General features: G+C 49.6%; 1 protein-coding gene across 1 annotated transcript; it reads right to left on the bottom strand.

Moving 5' to 3' along the window:
- Nucleotides 1-4227: 4227 nt before the first annotated feature.
- Nucleotides 4228-10386, bottom strand: COMMD4 (COMM domain containing 4). The gene is made up of 8 exons (XM_040493302.1): nt 10304-10386; nt 6261-6332; nt 5968-6033; nt 5766-5805; nt 5340-5459; nt 5116-5196; nt 4611-4787; nt 4228-4521 (listed from the first exon to the last, which is right to left on the bottom strand). The coding sequence occupies exons 1-8, from the start codon at nt 10304-10306 to the stop codon at nt 4481-4483; spliced, it is 600 nt and encodes a 199-aa protein (XP_040349236.1). The 5' UTR covers nt 10307-10386; the 3' UTR covers nt 4228-4480.
- Between the last annotated feature and the right edge of the window lie 1880 nt (nt 10387-12266).

Raw genomic sequence — 12266 nt, 5'->3', positions numbered from 1 at the left:
TAATGCATTTTAAAAATATTTTTACTTCATTTTTAAGTAGGCTCTACGTGCAACGTGGGGCTGGAACTCACTACCCTGAGGTCAAGAGTCACAAGGTCCACCAACTGAGCCAGCGAGGTGCCCCTTAGCATAGTACCTTTGAGATCCATCTGTGTCATTATGATTATCAGTTCTTTTCTTTTCTTTTCTGAGTAGTATTCCACTGTGTAGCTGGGCCAGTGTTTTCAACCATTTACCAACTGAGGAGGTTGGGTTGTTTATGGGAGGGGATTCTTTAGCACCACAAAATAACCAGTTTCACATCACATAAACATTTCACTTTATGGCTTTATTATCCTTGATGATCCTTGCTTCAATCAAGTATTTAACTGGGAGTCACAAAATGGTGTTTTTCTGTCATTCCTTCTACCTCAGCTAGAAATCTCCTGTAAAGAAGAGCTGGACCTCATTGACTAAGGTTATCTGGTTATCCTGAAATGCTAAAAACACAGGAGAGATCTGAATTCTTTCCCTTTAACTATCAATTTTCAGGCTAAAAATTTGGTCCAATAACATCCAATGGTGACAAATCAGGACTGATTTGGCTTTTGGGGGGACGGACTGCATCTTTTATAGACTCTTCTATTAGAGACTCAAGGATTTTTTTTGTTTTTTTTTTTTTTAATTTTTTTTTCAACGTTTATTTATTTTTGGGACAGAGAGAGACAGAACATGAACAGGGGAGGGGCAGAGAGAGAGGGAGACACAGAATCGGAAACAGGCTCCGGGCTCTGAGCCATCAGCCCAGAGCCCGACACGGGGCTCGAACTCACGGACCACGAGATCGTGACCTGGCTGAAGTCAGACGCCTAACCGACTGCGCCACCCAGGCGCCCCAAGGATTTGTTTACATTCAACATCTTTAAATCCGTTCAAGTCTTTATCTTTTCCCCCATCTATTGGAGGGGTACTTTATTAGGCACTGGGGCTATACAAACATGGGAATACAATTCCCATCCTTAACAAACTCAGAATGATAAAAGAGGCAAATGACTAAACACAAAATTACAATCCATGTTATAAGGCCATGAGAGAAGTACCTGTGGGATTCTGTGACCCCACTGAGGATGTAATGCTACCTGGGAAATCAAGCTTATATTAAACGTTTGAGGAGATTTTGAACTTCCTTGTGACTTTTTGCCACTTTATTTTTGTTTATTCGATTTTTCCATTTTTGCCTTCTTCTTGCTCTCCCGTGGGCCACCTGAATGTTTCGAATTCCACTTTGACTTGGTGTTGCTTTTGAGTGTATTACATTGCACAGCCTCTGAACTAGTTGTTCTAGATACGACACACGTATTTGTCATGGTTCACTGGTATCGACGCTTTGTCTAAGTGCCGTGTAGAAACCTTACCTCCCCTTACCCTCTCCTGTTTATAATAACCTGAAATATTCCCTCTACATACTCTGAAAACCACATCCACCAGTGTTCCACGTTTTGCTTCAACTGTCAAACGGAACCGAAAATGCTCAAGTCTAACCGTATCCATAGTTTTACTCCTTCCATTGCTCTTACTCCCCGATGTTCCGAGATTCCTTCATCATTTCCCTTCTGATTAGAGATCCTCCTTTCGCCTTTTTATTTTTAGGTCTGCTGGTGACAACTTATATTAGTTACCCTTCATCGGAGAATATCTTGATTTCCCCCTTTACTCTCGAGGTGATTTTGCTGAATATAGACTTCTCGGTTGAAATTCTCTTTCAGGGCCTGAAAAATGTGCTTCTTCCACTTGGCCTCTATGGTTTCTGGTGAGAAGTCCACGCTCATTCGAACAGTTTCTCCCCCCATAAGGTAAAGTGTCATTTCTCTCTTGCTGCTTTCAAGATTTTTTTTTTTTCTCTTCTTTAGCTTGCGGAAGTTTGATTGTATGATGTAGCTCAACATGGATTTCTTTGGGTCCGACCCACATGGGATTCATTCAGCTTCTGGACTCTGCAGGTTTAGGGAACTTTTGCCATGTTGGGGAGATTTTCAGCTATTATTTCTTTGCATATTTTTTTTCTGTCCTAGCCTCTTTCTCCTCACGTTCTGAGACTCTGAAGGCATGAATATTAGAGCTTATGTTACAGTCCTGCAGGTCCAAGACTCTGTTTTATTGGTTTCTGTGTGCTTATTTTCCAAATTATCTGCTGTTGTTCAGATTGGATAATTTCTAGGATTTATCTTCAAATCCATGGATTCTTTCTTCTAATAAGTCCATCTATTGATTTCTCACTTTGATTACTACAGATTTCAGTTCTAAAACTTATATCTGCTTCCTTGTATCTTCTATTAAGACTTGAGGCATTTTTACATTGGCTGCTTTAAAATCCTTGGCAGAGGCGCACCTGGGTGGCTCAGTTGGTTAAGGGGCTGACTTTGGTTCAGGTTTGTGAATTTGAGCCCCACGTCAGGCTCTGTGCTGACAGCTCAGAGCCTGGAGCCTGCTTCGGATTTTGTCTCCCCCTCACTCTCTGCCCCTCCCCCACTGACACTCTTGTCTCTGTCAAAAAAAAAAAATGGATGTTAATTTTTTAAATAAAAAAATAAAAAATTTAAGTTCTTGGCATAGAGGTGCCTGGGTGGCTCAGGTGGTTGGGTGTCAGACTCTTGATTTTGGCTCAGGTCATGATCTCATGACCGTGTTGGGCTCTGTGCTGCCAGCATGGAGCCTGCTTGGGATTCTCTCTCTGGCCCTCCCTCTGTTCACATGCTCTCTCAAAATAAATAAATAAAAACATTCAAAAAAATAAAATCTTTGGCATACAAGTCTGTATTTTCTTGGTGTTGGCATCTGTTGTCTTTTCTCATTCAAACGGAAAGTTTCTTGGTTCTTGGCTTTTTTTTTTTTAAATCCTGGACATTTGGGGTATTGAGACTCTGGATCTTATTTAGATCCTCTTTTTTAGCAGGGCTTCCCAGACACAGCACCAGTGAGGAAAGGAGGAGGGAATGCCACTTCCTTGTTGCCATGTGGGGTGGGAATCTAGGCACCCACTCAGCCTCTGCAGGGGGGGGGGGGGGGGCTTGGCGCAGGGGTGGAAAAGGGACTGCAGTTTCTCTGTGCTGTGACTGGAGGCCAGCAGTGAGTATCTGTAGTTTCCCGTCTTGTTGGTTGGCCCCTTTCCTGGTCCTTTGGCTCAAGAGAGGATGCTTGTCAGGGTTTTCTGTGTGCTGGTGTGTCCCAGGCTGCCAGTCTCCCGCCTCCAGGCCGGGACACACAAAGCAAAAGGAAATCTAAGATCTACTCTGCTGCGATCCTTCAGTTCCTGAGGATCCTAGCCAGTCTGCCTTCTCTTCACCTTTTAGAGTCTTATGTTTGTTTCGTAAGTAATGTCCAAGGTTTTCAGCTCTACTTAGTGGGAGGAAAAAATGCTCCATTTTCCCAGAAGCAGAAGTCGGTCCTTAAACTTTCTGATGCTTAAATGGAACCATCTTTGGCCAGTGGGACATGCTGGATCCTTTTGACAGGACTATTCTTTGATGGTTTTCCCGCACCCTAAGATGTTTTAGGCTTAAGGTGCTGTAATAAAATACAAACTGGGTGGCTCAAACCACATTTATTTCTCATGTTCCAGAGGCTGGGAAGTCTGAGATCAAGGAGCCAGAAGATTTGGTTCTTGGTGGGGCTTCTCCTGCTTTGCTGTTCTCATGTGGCCTTTTCTCAGTACATGTTTGTGGAGAGAGTCCCTCGGTCTTTCCTAATCCCATCATGAAGGTCCCACCCTCATGACCTCATCTAAACCTAATCACTCTACAAAGGCCCCATCTCCTAAAACCATCTAATTGGGCAGTTAAGGCTTCATCTGGGGTGGGGGGGGGGGGGAGGACACATACATTCAGTCCCTACCCCACTCCTCTTGACAATGAGTGGTTTGAGGGGGTGCAGGCTTCCTCTCTTCTAAATGGACACAGCAGGAAGAGCAGGGCTCTCTCCTTTCTCTCTTTGGGGCATCTGGCACTATGGCCACGTGCTTGCCGCCAGCCTGAGAGGGCAGTGCCACGAGTGTCACTAGGAACCAGAACCCTGATTTTCTGGTCTACCGACAAGCTGTTTCATTTTGGTCCTTGTTCTGCCTCACCCCTGACCTGCCTCAACCAGCAGATGGAAAGAGAAAAAGAGTGACGGGCCGGGGACATCTGTATGTTGCTTGGCTTCTCTCACAAAAACCTTTCATTTGAACCCAAAAAGAAACCTGTGCACACACTCCTTTACACTTCTGTTTATTCTTCCTGCTTGTGAAAACTGTTGACAAGTGCCTCTCGTGGGGGAGGGAGGGCAATGCTGGAAAAATCCTCAGAATCCTTATGCTGAATTCTCAAGTGGTAACCTGGCAAGCCAGAGATCTGGGAGGCCAGGCCTCCAGGGTCCTGGAGCTGGAGCCACCCCTCAAGAGTTTGGGGGGCAGCAACTCGACACGGGCAAGGCGGCTCCACAGGGGCCCCAAACACCATTCTCCTCAGCCTAGGGAGCTCATCAGGGTCTGAGCCTGCTTCAGTTCTGCGGGAGGAAGAGGCGGGGGTAGGTGGGCAGCACTGGGGTGGGATCTGGGAGGGGCCCTTCCCCCTCCGGGTACAGCGGAGTCTCACCTGCCAGGAGGACCTGGAACTTGTCTGCTGAGAGGGACATGGCCACAGGCTGGGCCGGGGCACCCGAGGCAGCTGCCACCTCCAGCCTCAGATGCACCATGGGCTCTTCCACGGACCGAAGCAGGCTGGAGCTCAGGGTGTAGTCCACGCGCCAGCCCACGCCCGCCAGCCTATTCACTGCGGGGTGGGGTGGGGCTCTCAGGATCACAGGCTGGTGAGCCACACAGCCCTTAGCCCACACCTGGGTCAGCTCTCAACCCTTCAAAAGCTGCCTGATCTCTGAGAAGCTCTCATCCCTCTGACCCAGGGCAGACACACCACAATCAGAAGCTAGATAGATTATCCACAGATCTCAGAGGAAAGAAATCTGGGCTGGAGTCAGGAGTCCTGGGCTCTGTAACTCCTCCACATGTGACCAGGGTCGAGTCTCCTTCCTGAGGTCAAGCACCTCTCGGGCAGCAGGCACCTTCTAGAGTGGAAGCCAGACCCCACCCCCCACACTCACCACGCAGGCTGCAGGCCCGCAGGTGCTCTTGTAGAGGACTCTGCTTCTCCTCATAACAGCGACAGAGGCTGGCTGCGTGCTCTGGGGGCAGAATAGAGGTCCCCTGAAGTAGCAGGTAGGGGCTCAGACTGCTCACAGGGAACCTCTCAGGGCCACCCGGCCCTGCCTGCTGCCCAGCAGCCTCTGGCACACAGGTTACCTGCCTGCTGCCTGCACACCCATACCTTTGGGCAGCCCCAGCTGCTGCAGTTCGCTGGACAAGGACTCGCCATCCACGCTGTGCTTGGCTGCACTGGAGAGGATGAAACTCAGCACTGCCACCGTGGCCTTGACATCGCCCGACTCTGGGAGGACCCATGGGTGGGGTAGGGGGTGTCACTGTGGCCTCGGCCAGCTCCTTGTTGCCCTACTATCTTCAGCTCAGAGCCCCTGGGCCTGCTTGAGCCCATGAGCACTGTTACTGCTTCACCAGGAAGTGGAAGAGGACACTGGCGAGCGGGGGGGGGATGTCAACACCTTTCTTCCCCTCATGCGCCTCTGCTGAGGCAAGTGCATCAGGGCAGACTGCTGGGAGGAGGGGCCTCTGTGCTAACCCCCAGGCCTAGTACCTAGAGTGGCCCAAACATCTGTGGACTCAGTGGGGTACTCACCAAACCTGGCATCGGCGGTGAGCTTCAGGATCTTCTCGTACTATGGGGAAAGGAGGCCCTCAGGGGGTGCCAGACCCCTGCTCACCAGCCTCTTGCACCCCAGCCAGGGTCCTGATCACCCGCCTCCCTGGGTCTGGTGCACTTTCAGGGCAGTAGAGGTCACAGGCTCATGGGACAGTGGGGTGCTGGGCCCGGCACTCACGTCAATCCCCTGTCCCAGGAGTTCTTTCAGCACCTGGCTACACAGCAGCCTCAGCTTCACAGAGGACTGGAGGGGAAGGCCTTGCATTAGTCAAAGTGTCCCACCTCACCCCTCTATGCTGGGGGGGCGGGCTCAGAGAGGGCTGGCCACATGATCAGAGTCATACAGCAGGCTAGGACAAGCTGAGGGCACTGAGGCCCCAACCTCTGAGTGACCTCACCACCCTTCATCCCCAAAGCCCCCATCCCCCATCCCTGCTCCTCCCACCCTCAAAAAGATCCCATGCACTCAACAATCTTGGCCAGCGTGCTGATCTCCGCCAGGACCCAGTCAGGACAGTCCAGATCACCGCAGAACCGGAACCTCTGCACAAGAGTGAGGCAGGTGGTCAGGCTGGGGCAGGGGGTGGGGGGGGGGGTGCCGAGGTGTGGCCAGGTGTCTCCCACATTCTGTTCTTTAGGGACCCCTGCTCCCTGTCCAAGATGGAGGCCGTCTGGCCACTTGTTCTCTCCGATTACCAGGCCATTTAGGGAACCCTCTCACTGACCCCACCCGCCACCAAGCCTAGTTCTGATGCCTGTCCTGGGTGTTCATGTGCTCAGCAGTGACTGTGGCAAACTTCTCTGTGGCAGACCCTGCTCTAAGTGCTGGGGGTACAGCATAGAAAAAGTCCTTGTCAGGGCGTCATGACCTCTCACTTCCTCCTCCTTCCCTTCTCCAGCTCCAGCCACACTGGCCTCCCTGCTACTCCTGTTACAACGGGCGCTCTCCCGTGTCCTTGCCATCCCCTCTGAGCACCCTGCTCTCTCATCTTTCATTCAGGTCTCTGCTCAAATGGGCATTCTCTGACCATACTTTCTAAAACAGCCCCTTACACAAGGCAATTCTGGGGGCCAGTGCCCCAGTGATCTTGACTGTGGTAAAGTTTTCAGGAACATATACGTGTTGAAACTTATTGAACTGTACATTTACAGATGTATATTACTGACTTTACTTCAGTTAAGCTGTTAATAAAATAGTTGGGGCTCCCAGGTAGCTCAGTCAGTTAAGCGTCTGACTCTTGATTTCGGCTCAGGTCATGATCTCATGGTTTCTGAGTTTGAGCCCCCCCTCAGGCTCTGTGGCATTGTGGAGCCTGCTTAGAATTCTGTCTCCCTCTCTCTCTCTGCCCCTTCCTGCTCGTGCTCTCTCTCTCAAAATAAATAAACTGAAAACAAACAAAAAAATAAAATACCTCTTCTCCATCATACTCTAGCCCCTATCCTTTTTATTATTTTGTTTTAATATTTATTTATTTTTGTGAAGGGGGGGCACGAGTGGGGGAGGGGCAGACAGGGAGACAGAGAATCCCAAGCAGGCTTTGCGCTCTCAGCATGGAGCCCGACGTGGGGCTCAAACTCAGGAACTGTGAGATCATGACCTGAGCCAAAATCAAGTCAGGTGCTTAACCAACTGAGCCACCCAAGGCATTGCTCTATCCTTCTTTCTTGATCTCCACAGCATTTATCACAGCAGACAGGTTTTATTATCTATTTGAGGTCTGTCTCCTGCTAGAATGCAAACCCACTCTGTCAACCACATCTTGCCCATACCCTCCATTCCCCAGACCAGCTCCTGTCCGCCTGGCAGGACTCTAGTGCACAGCAACATCCACGTCCATCCTTCCATGCCTCTTACCTGTTGGCAGCTTCCTGCTGCTGGGAACAAAACCGCATAAACTGAGGACACCGCAAACCCATGCTCTCCTGATCCCACTGGACCCTCAGGCAGCCTGGAAACACCATGTCCTCTACTTGGCCCCCCCAGTCACCTTCTCAGACACTTCAGACCTGCTCCACGACCCTTCAACCTCCAACCCTCTTGCTCCTCTTCACCTGACCCTACTGCACTGGTGCTTCTATATGGGCCTCCAGTGAAGTCCCATAGCCATGGTCACAAATGACTGTCACTAAATCTGGCCTTCCTCTTCCTCAACTCCTCAGTGACATCTGACACAAACCCGTCCTTCCTGGTGAAACAGCATACTCTTCTGGACTTCTCCCGGTCCTGGCCTTGGTCTCATTCGCTGGCTCACCCTCCTCCCCCCACCCCCAAATAGTGATCTCTGCACATCACCTGCTGTCATTACTCTGGGGCAGGAGCCTGGACCAGTTGGTGAGGTGATGGGGTGTTAAGGACAGTGACAGGCTTGCACTCGTCTCTATTTCAGGGGTTTTTAACATTTTGGTGCCATAGACTCATTTGGCATCTGGCAAAACCTGCAGGCCTTTCTCAAAACAATGTTTTTATTTTTACTTTAATTTTTTAAATGTTTATTAATTTTTGAGAGAGAGAGAGACAGAGCATGAGCGGGGAGGGGCAGAGAGGGAGACACTGAATCCAAAGCAGGCTCCAGGCTGAGCTGTCAGCACAGAGCCTGACATGGGGCTTGGACCCGTGAACCCATGAACTGTGAGATCATGACCTGAGCCGAAGTTGGAGGCTTAACCGACTGAGCCACCCAGGTGCCCCTCAAAACAATGTTTTTAAATGCATAAAATACATAGGACTGCAAAGGAAACTAAGTTATCAAAATCTTCAAATAAATTGGTGATGTGGTGTATGTTTCAAGTCTGATATCCACTGTAATTTACAAATGAACATAAATACATACATGAACAGTGTCAACAACTGTAATGTGATAGGCAGATATCTCTCATTTCTATTGGTGACAAAGTCAGAGATGCTAATATTGGGGCTTATTGCCAACATTCATGATTGAAGGCAATGCTGAATTTCAGTTTGAAGTTAGTGAAAATTAAGATGTGAGATTTCTCCTAAGTTCATGGGCCCCTGACTTCTACCCACAGAAGTCTTCCACCATCTCTGTATTATTTACATTTTTTTACTACAAGAATGTGTTTCTTGCGTTCGTTTCTTAAAATGCTGGCATTTCTCAAGGTTCTGCTCTAGGTCCTCTCTCCCCAATTCACATCACTCAGGTTACTTGTTTTTAGTGATCACCTTGGTGCTGATGACTCCTAAATTTATAACTGCACTGTAGATTCTCTTCTGAGCTTTAGCCCCTGAAATCTAGACGGTCTTCTCCCAGCTGCACCTGGTGGCCCACAGACACCTCCCACAGCGCCTGGCAGAATGTGCTCTTCCCACTGAAGCCTGCTCCCCTTCCTGGGTTTCCCATCCCACTGAGCACAGCCACCTGGGAACCAAGCCCAGACACCTGCCTCTCCCTTTTCCCTCAAGCCTCTGGTCCTTAGGCCCTGATGATTTCTCCACTCTCTCTGCCCTAACTCAGGTCACCACCATTTCCTGGGGGGTCTGCTGCCCTAACTGGGGCCCTCTGCTCCCCTCCTGCTCCCACCACAAGTCAGCCGAAAATAGGAAAATATCTCTAATTTCTGCTGGAAAGGATCTTCCTAGCTTCTCAGTGCTCTCTTCTTTTTTTTTTTTTTTTTTTCAGTGCTCTCTTCTTAAAGTAAACTCCTTTCCCAGCTCTCAAGACCCAGCAAGATATGGTCTTTGCTTACCTGTTGAGCCTCATGTTTCACTAACCTCCAGTTGGTCCCCTTCCAGATAGGTGAAGTGCGTCTACCTAGGGAGCCCTGCTCTCTCTCCCCTGAAGTCTTTAAACATGCTGTTCTCTGTCTGAAGATACAGCCCCCACCCGCAAAGCTTCCAAACCTCTGGTACACAAACTGCACTGCCGCCAGCCAGCTTTCTTCCCTGCCCCCGCCTCCTCAGGTTGCTGTCAGGCTCAGGAAGCCTTCCTAACACTACACACGTTAGGTCCCGTCCCCTCAAGTCCTAACTATGACCGCCAATTCAGGCCCCCTGCAGCTGAAGTCCCAGCGCCTGGCACCCTGCCTGGTACAGAGTAGGCACTCGAAGTCTGTCGAAGGAATGAATGGATGGAGGAGTGGAGAAGCCTCAATCCCACGTCTAGTCCTGTCTGGTTCTGGGAAGGGCGAAGGGGCTTCCTAACAGTGCGGAAGACTCAGCCTAATTCCAAGCAAATTATTCTCCAGGTCTCACAGGAGGGCCGGGAAGCGGGCACCTCCCGCCGCAGGCAAGCCCAGTTCCTGTCCGGGGGGGTGCGGGCCCTTCCTTTCCGCCGAGGAAGCACCCGGGACACCAAGGACGCAGGGCGCCCGCCCGCCCGCCCGCCCTGCCAGCCGGACGCTCGGCCCTCATGACCGCAGGTGTCTGCCGAGGGTCCGGGACCGTCTCCACCTGCCCGTCCCGACGTCCGCCCGCGGTCGCAGCCACAAGACTCGGGGGCCCGCCCCGGGGCCCCGGGGCCCCGGGGCCCCGCCTCCCGACACCCCGCGGCCCTCACCATTGCGCCAGAAAGCCGCCCGGCCTTTCTCCTCCCTGCGCGCCTGGTCAGCTGACTTGGCCCTCACGTGACGCGGGGCGGGGCTTCTGCGGGCGGGGGCGGGGACGGGCGCGCGTGTGCGCGTCCGGAGCTGCAGGGGGCTGGCGATGAGTTCCGTGTCTCCCCGGAACCTCTTCCCGGAACTGCCCGGCGCCGGCCCCCAGTTTAGCTAGAAGAGAGGGACAGGGAGCCGTTGAATGTGTTCAACTTAAGAGACCAGGAGTCCGGGAGCCCTTTTTGGCACTTGCGATGATACTCTTGAGAAGGGGGGGGTTCAGGTCGTTCCGTGTATGCCGCCAGTAAGCCGTGCCGTTATAGTTAGCTGTGGGCTGCGGCAAAAGACAGTTTAAAAACTTTACTGAAACAAGATACACATAAAGAAAATTGTGGGGCGCCTGGGTGGTGCAGTCGGTTAAGCGTCCGACTTCAGCCAGGTCACGATCTCGTGGTCCGTGAGTTCGAGCCCCGCGTCAGGCTCTGGGCTGATGGCTCAGAGCCTGGAGCCTGTTTCCGATTCTGCGTCTCCCTCTCTCTCTGCCCCTCCCCCGTTCATGCTCTGTCTCTCTCTGTCCCCAAAATAAATAAACGTTGAAAAAAAAAGAAAATTGTACACTCTGTAAGTATAAAGCTTAATGAATTTTCATAAACTGTACAGCCCACGTCACCAGCACCCTCCCAGCTCCCTCGAGTGCCTGCGTATTTTATTTCATTTTGATGAATTCCCTTTAGTTGCCTTCGTTACAATTGGCTGTAACAATTGACATGCTCAGAACTTCCCCTGTGGCTTCGCCAACGTTAGATGTTATACCTTAGTTTTTCTAATGGGAAGAGAATAAGTTGTTTGAAGTTGCATTAGTCCACTTACTGGTGAGTTTGAGCAAGGGATGAACTAGGAACAGTTTCCAACATTCACTTAAAGAGGTAAAAGCAAAAATCAAAACAGCAACAGCACCGAAAATACCCTAGAGAATAGACTAATAACCAAAGAAGAAATTGAACAATTTGAGAGCTCTCTTCAATGACATATCCCGCCCCCATAAGCCAGGCCCAGCTGGTTTTATTGTTGCAGCCTTTCAAACTTTCAAAGGACAACCCATCGCAATTAAACTCTCCATAAATAGAAAAAGATGGAAAGCTTTCCTAATTCATGCTAAAATCGATCTCATTTATAAAGAGCTTTTTGAAAATCATAAACGTCAGCATGTTTAAGTCAATAGTGTTTTAAAATACTACACGATGTCAAAGAAAACTTACATTTTAAACATTATAAGACTGGCTCAATTTCTATTTCATCATATCAGTAGGTTACAGAAGAAAACAGTTGATAGACTGTTTAATCAAAACCAGTTTTGATTAAAAAGAGAATTTGGGAATAGGTGGAAACTGCCTTAAGTTGATAGGGTATTTGAAAAACGAAAGAGCAAATATGAAATTTAGCATCAGACAGACAAATTATTTAAATCTGGAAACAAGGCAAAAAGGTGGGTGGTGTGTCCTTTTAATGTCATACTGGAGCACTGTCTCGGATTTTTTCACAAGTAAAGATTATTTGACTATTTAGAGCAGTGGTTCTCAAACTTTACAGTGCATCAGGACCACTGGCAGGGCTTGGGCAAACAGAGGTGGTTCCCACCCTCGGAGTTTCTAATTAAACAGGTCTGGGATGGGACCCGAAAATGTGCAATTCCCACCAAGTTCCCAAGTGATACTGATGCTTCCCCTTTGGGGACTATACTTTGAAAACCACTAATGTAGGAAAATGTACCTGAAAGGTTATATGTTAAATTACAGATTTCCGTCTAGTAGAAAAAATAACCCCAAAGATTACAGTTTTATCACCCTGTCAAACATTGACAGGGTTTCTCTCTAATTCAACACACATTAGAAATACTTTTCCTCAAAATGTTACTTGAACTAGCTTTAC

The sequence above is a fragment of the Herpailurus yagouaroundi genome, unplaced genomic scaffold, assembly GCF_014898765.1.
Source record: "Herpailurus yagouaroundi ecotype Mexico unplaced genomic scaffold, PumYag 184, whole genome shotgun sequence".
Classification (NCBI taxonomy): Eukaryota; Metazoa; Chordata; class Mammalia; order Carnivora; family Felidae; genus Herpailurus; species Herpailurus yagouaroundi.
Note: the sequence above shows the minus strand (reverse complement) of the source record. Positions and strands in the feature narration are given on the sequence as shown.

Bases quoted from the DNA above. Each gene is read 5' to 3' on its own strand.
- COMMD4 (XM_040493302.1), bottom strand. The intron at 5,806-5,967 runs GTGAGTGCCGGG...CTTTCCCCATAG, and splicing joins TCCTGGGACAGGGGATTGAC to TACGAGAAGATCCTGAAGCT. The intron at 5,197-5,339 runs GTATGGGTGTGC...TTCTGCCCCCAG, and splicing joins GCAGCTGGGGCTGCCCAAAG to AGCACGCAGCCAGCCTCTGT.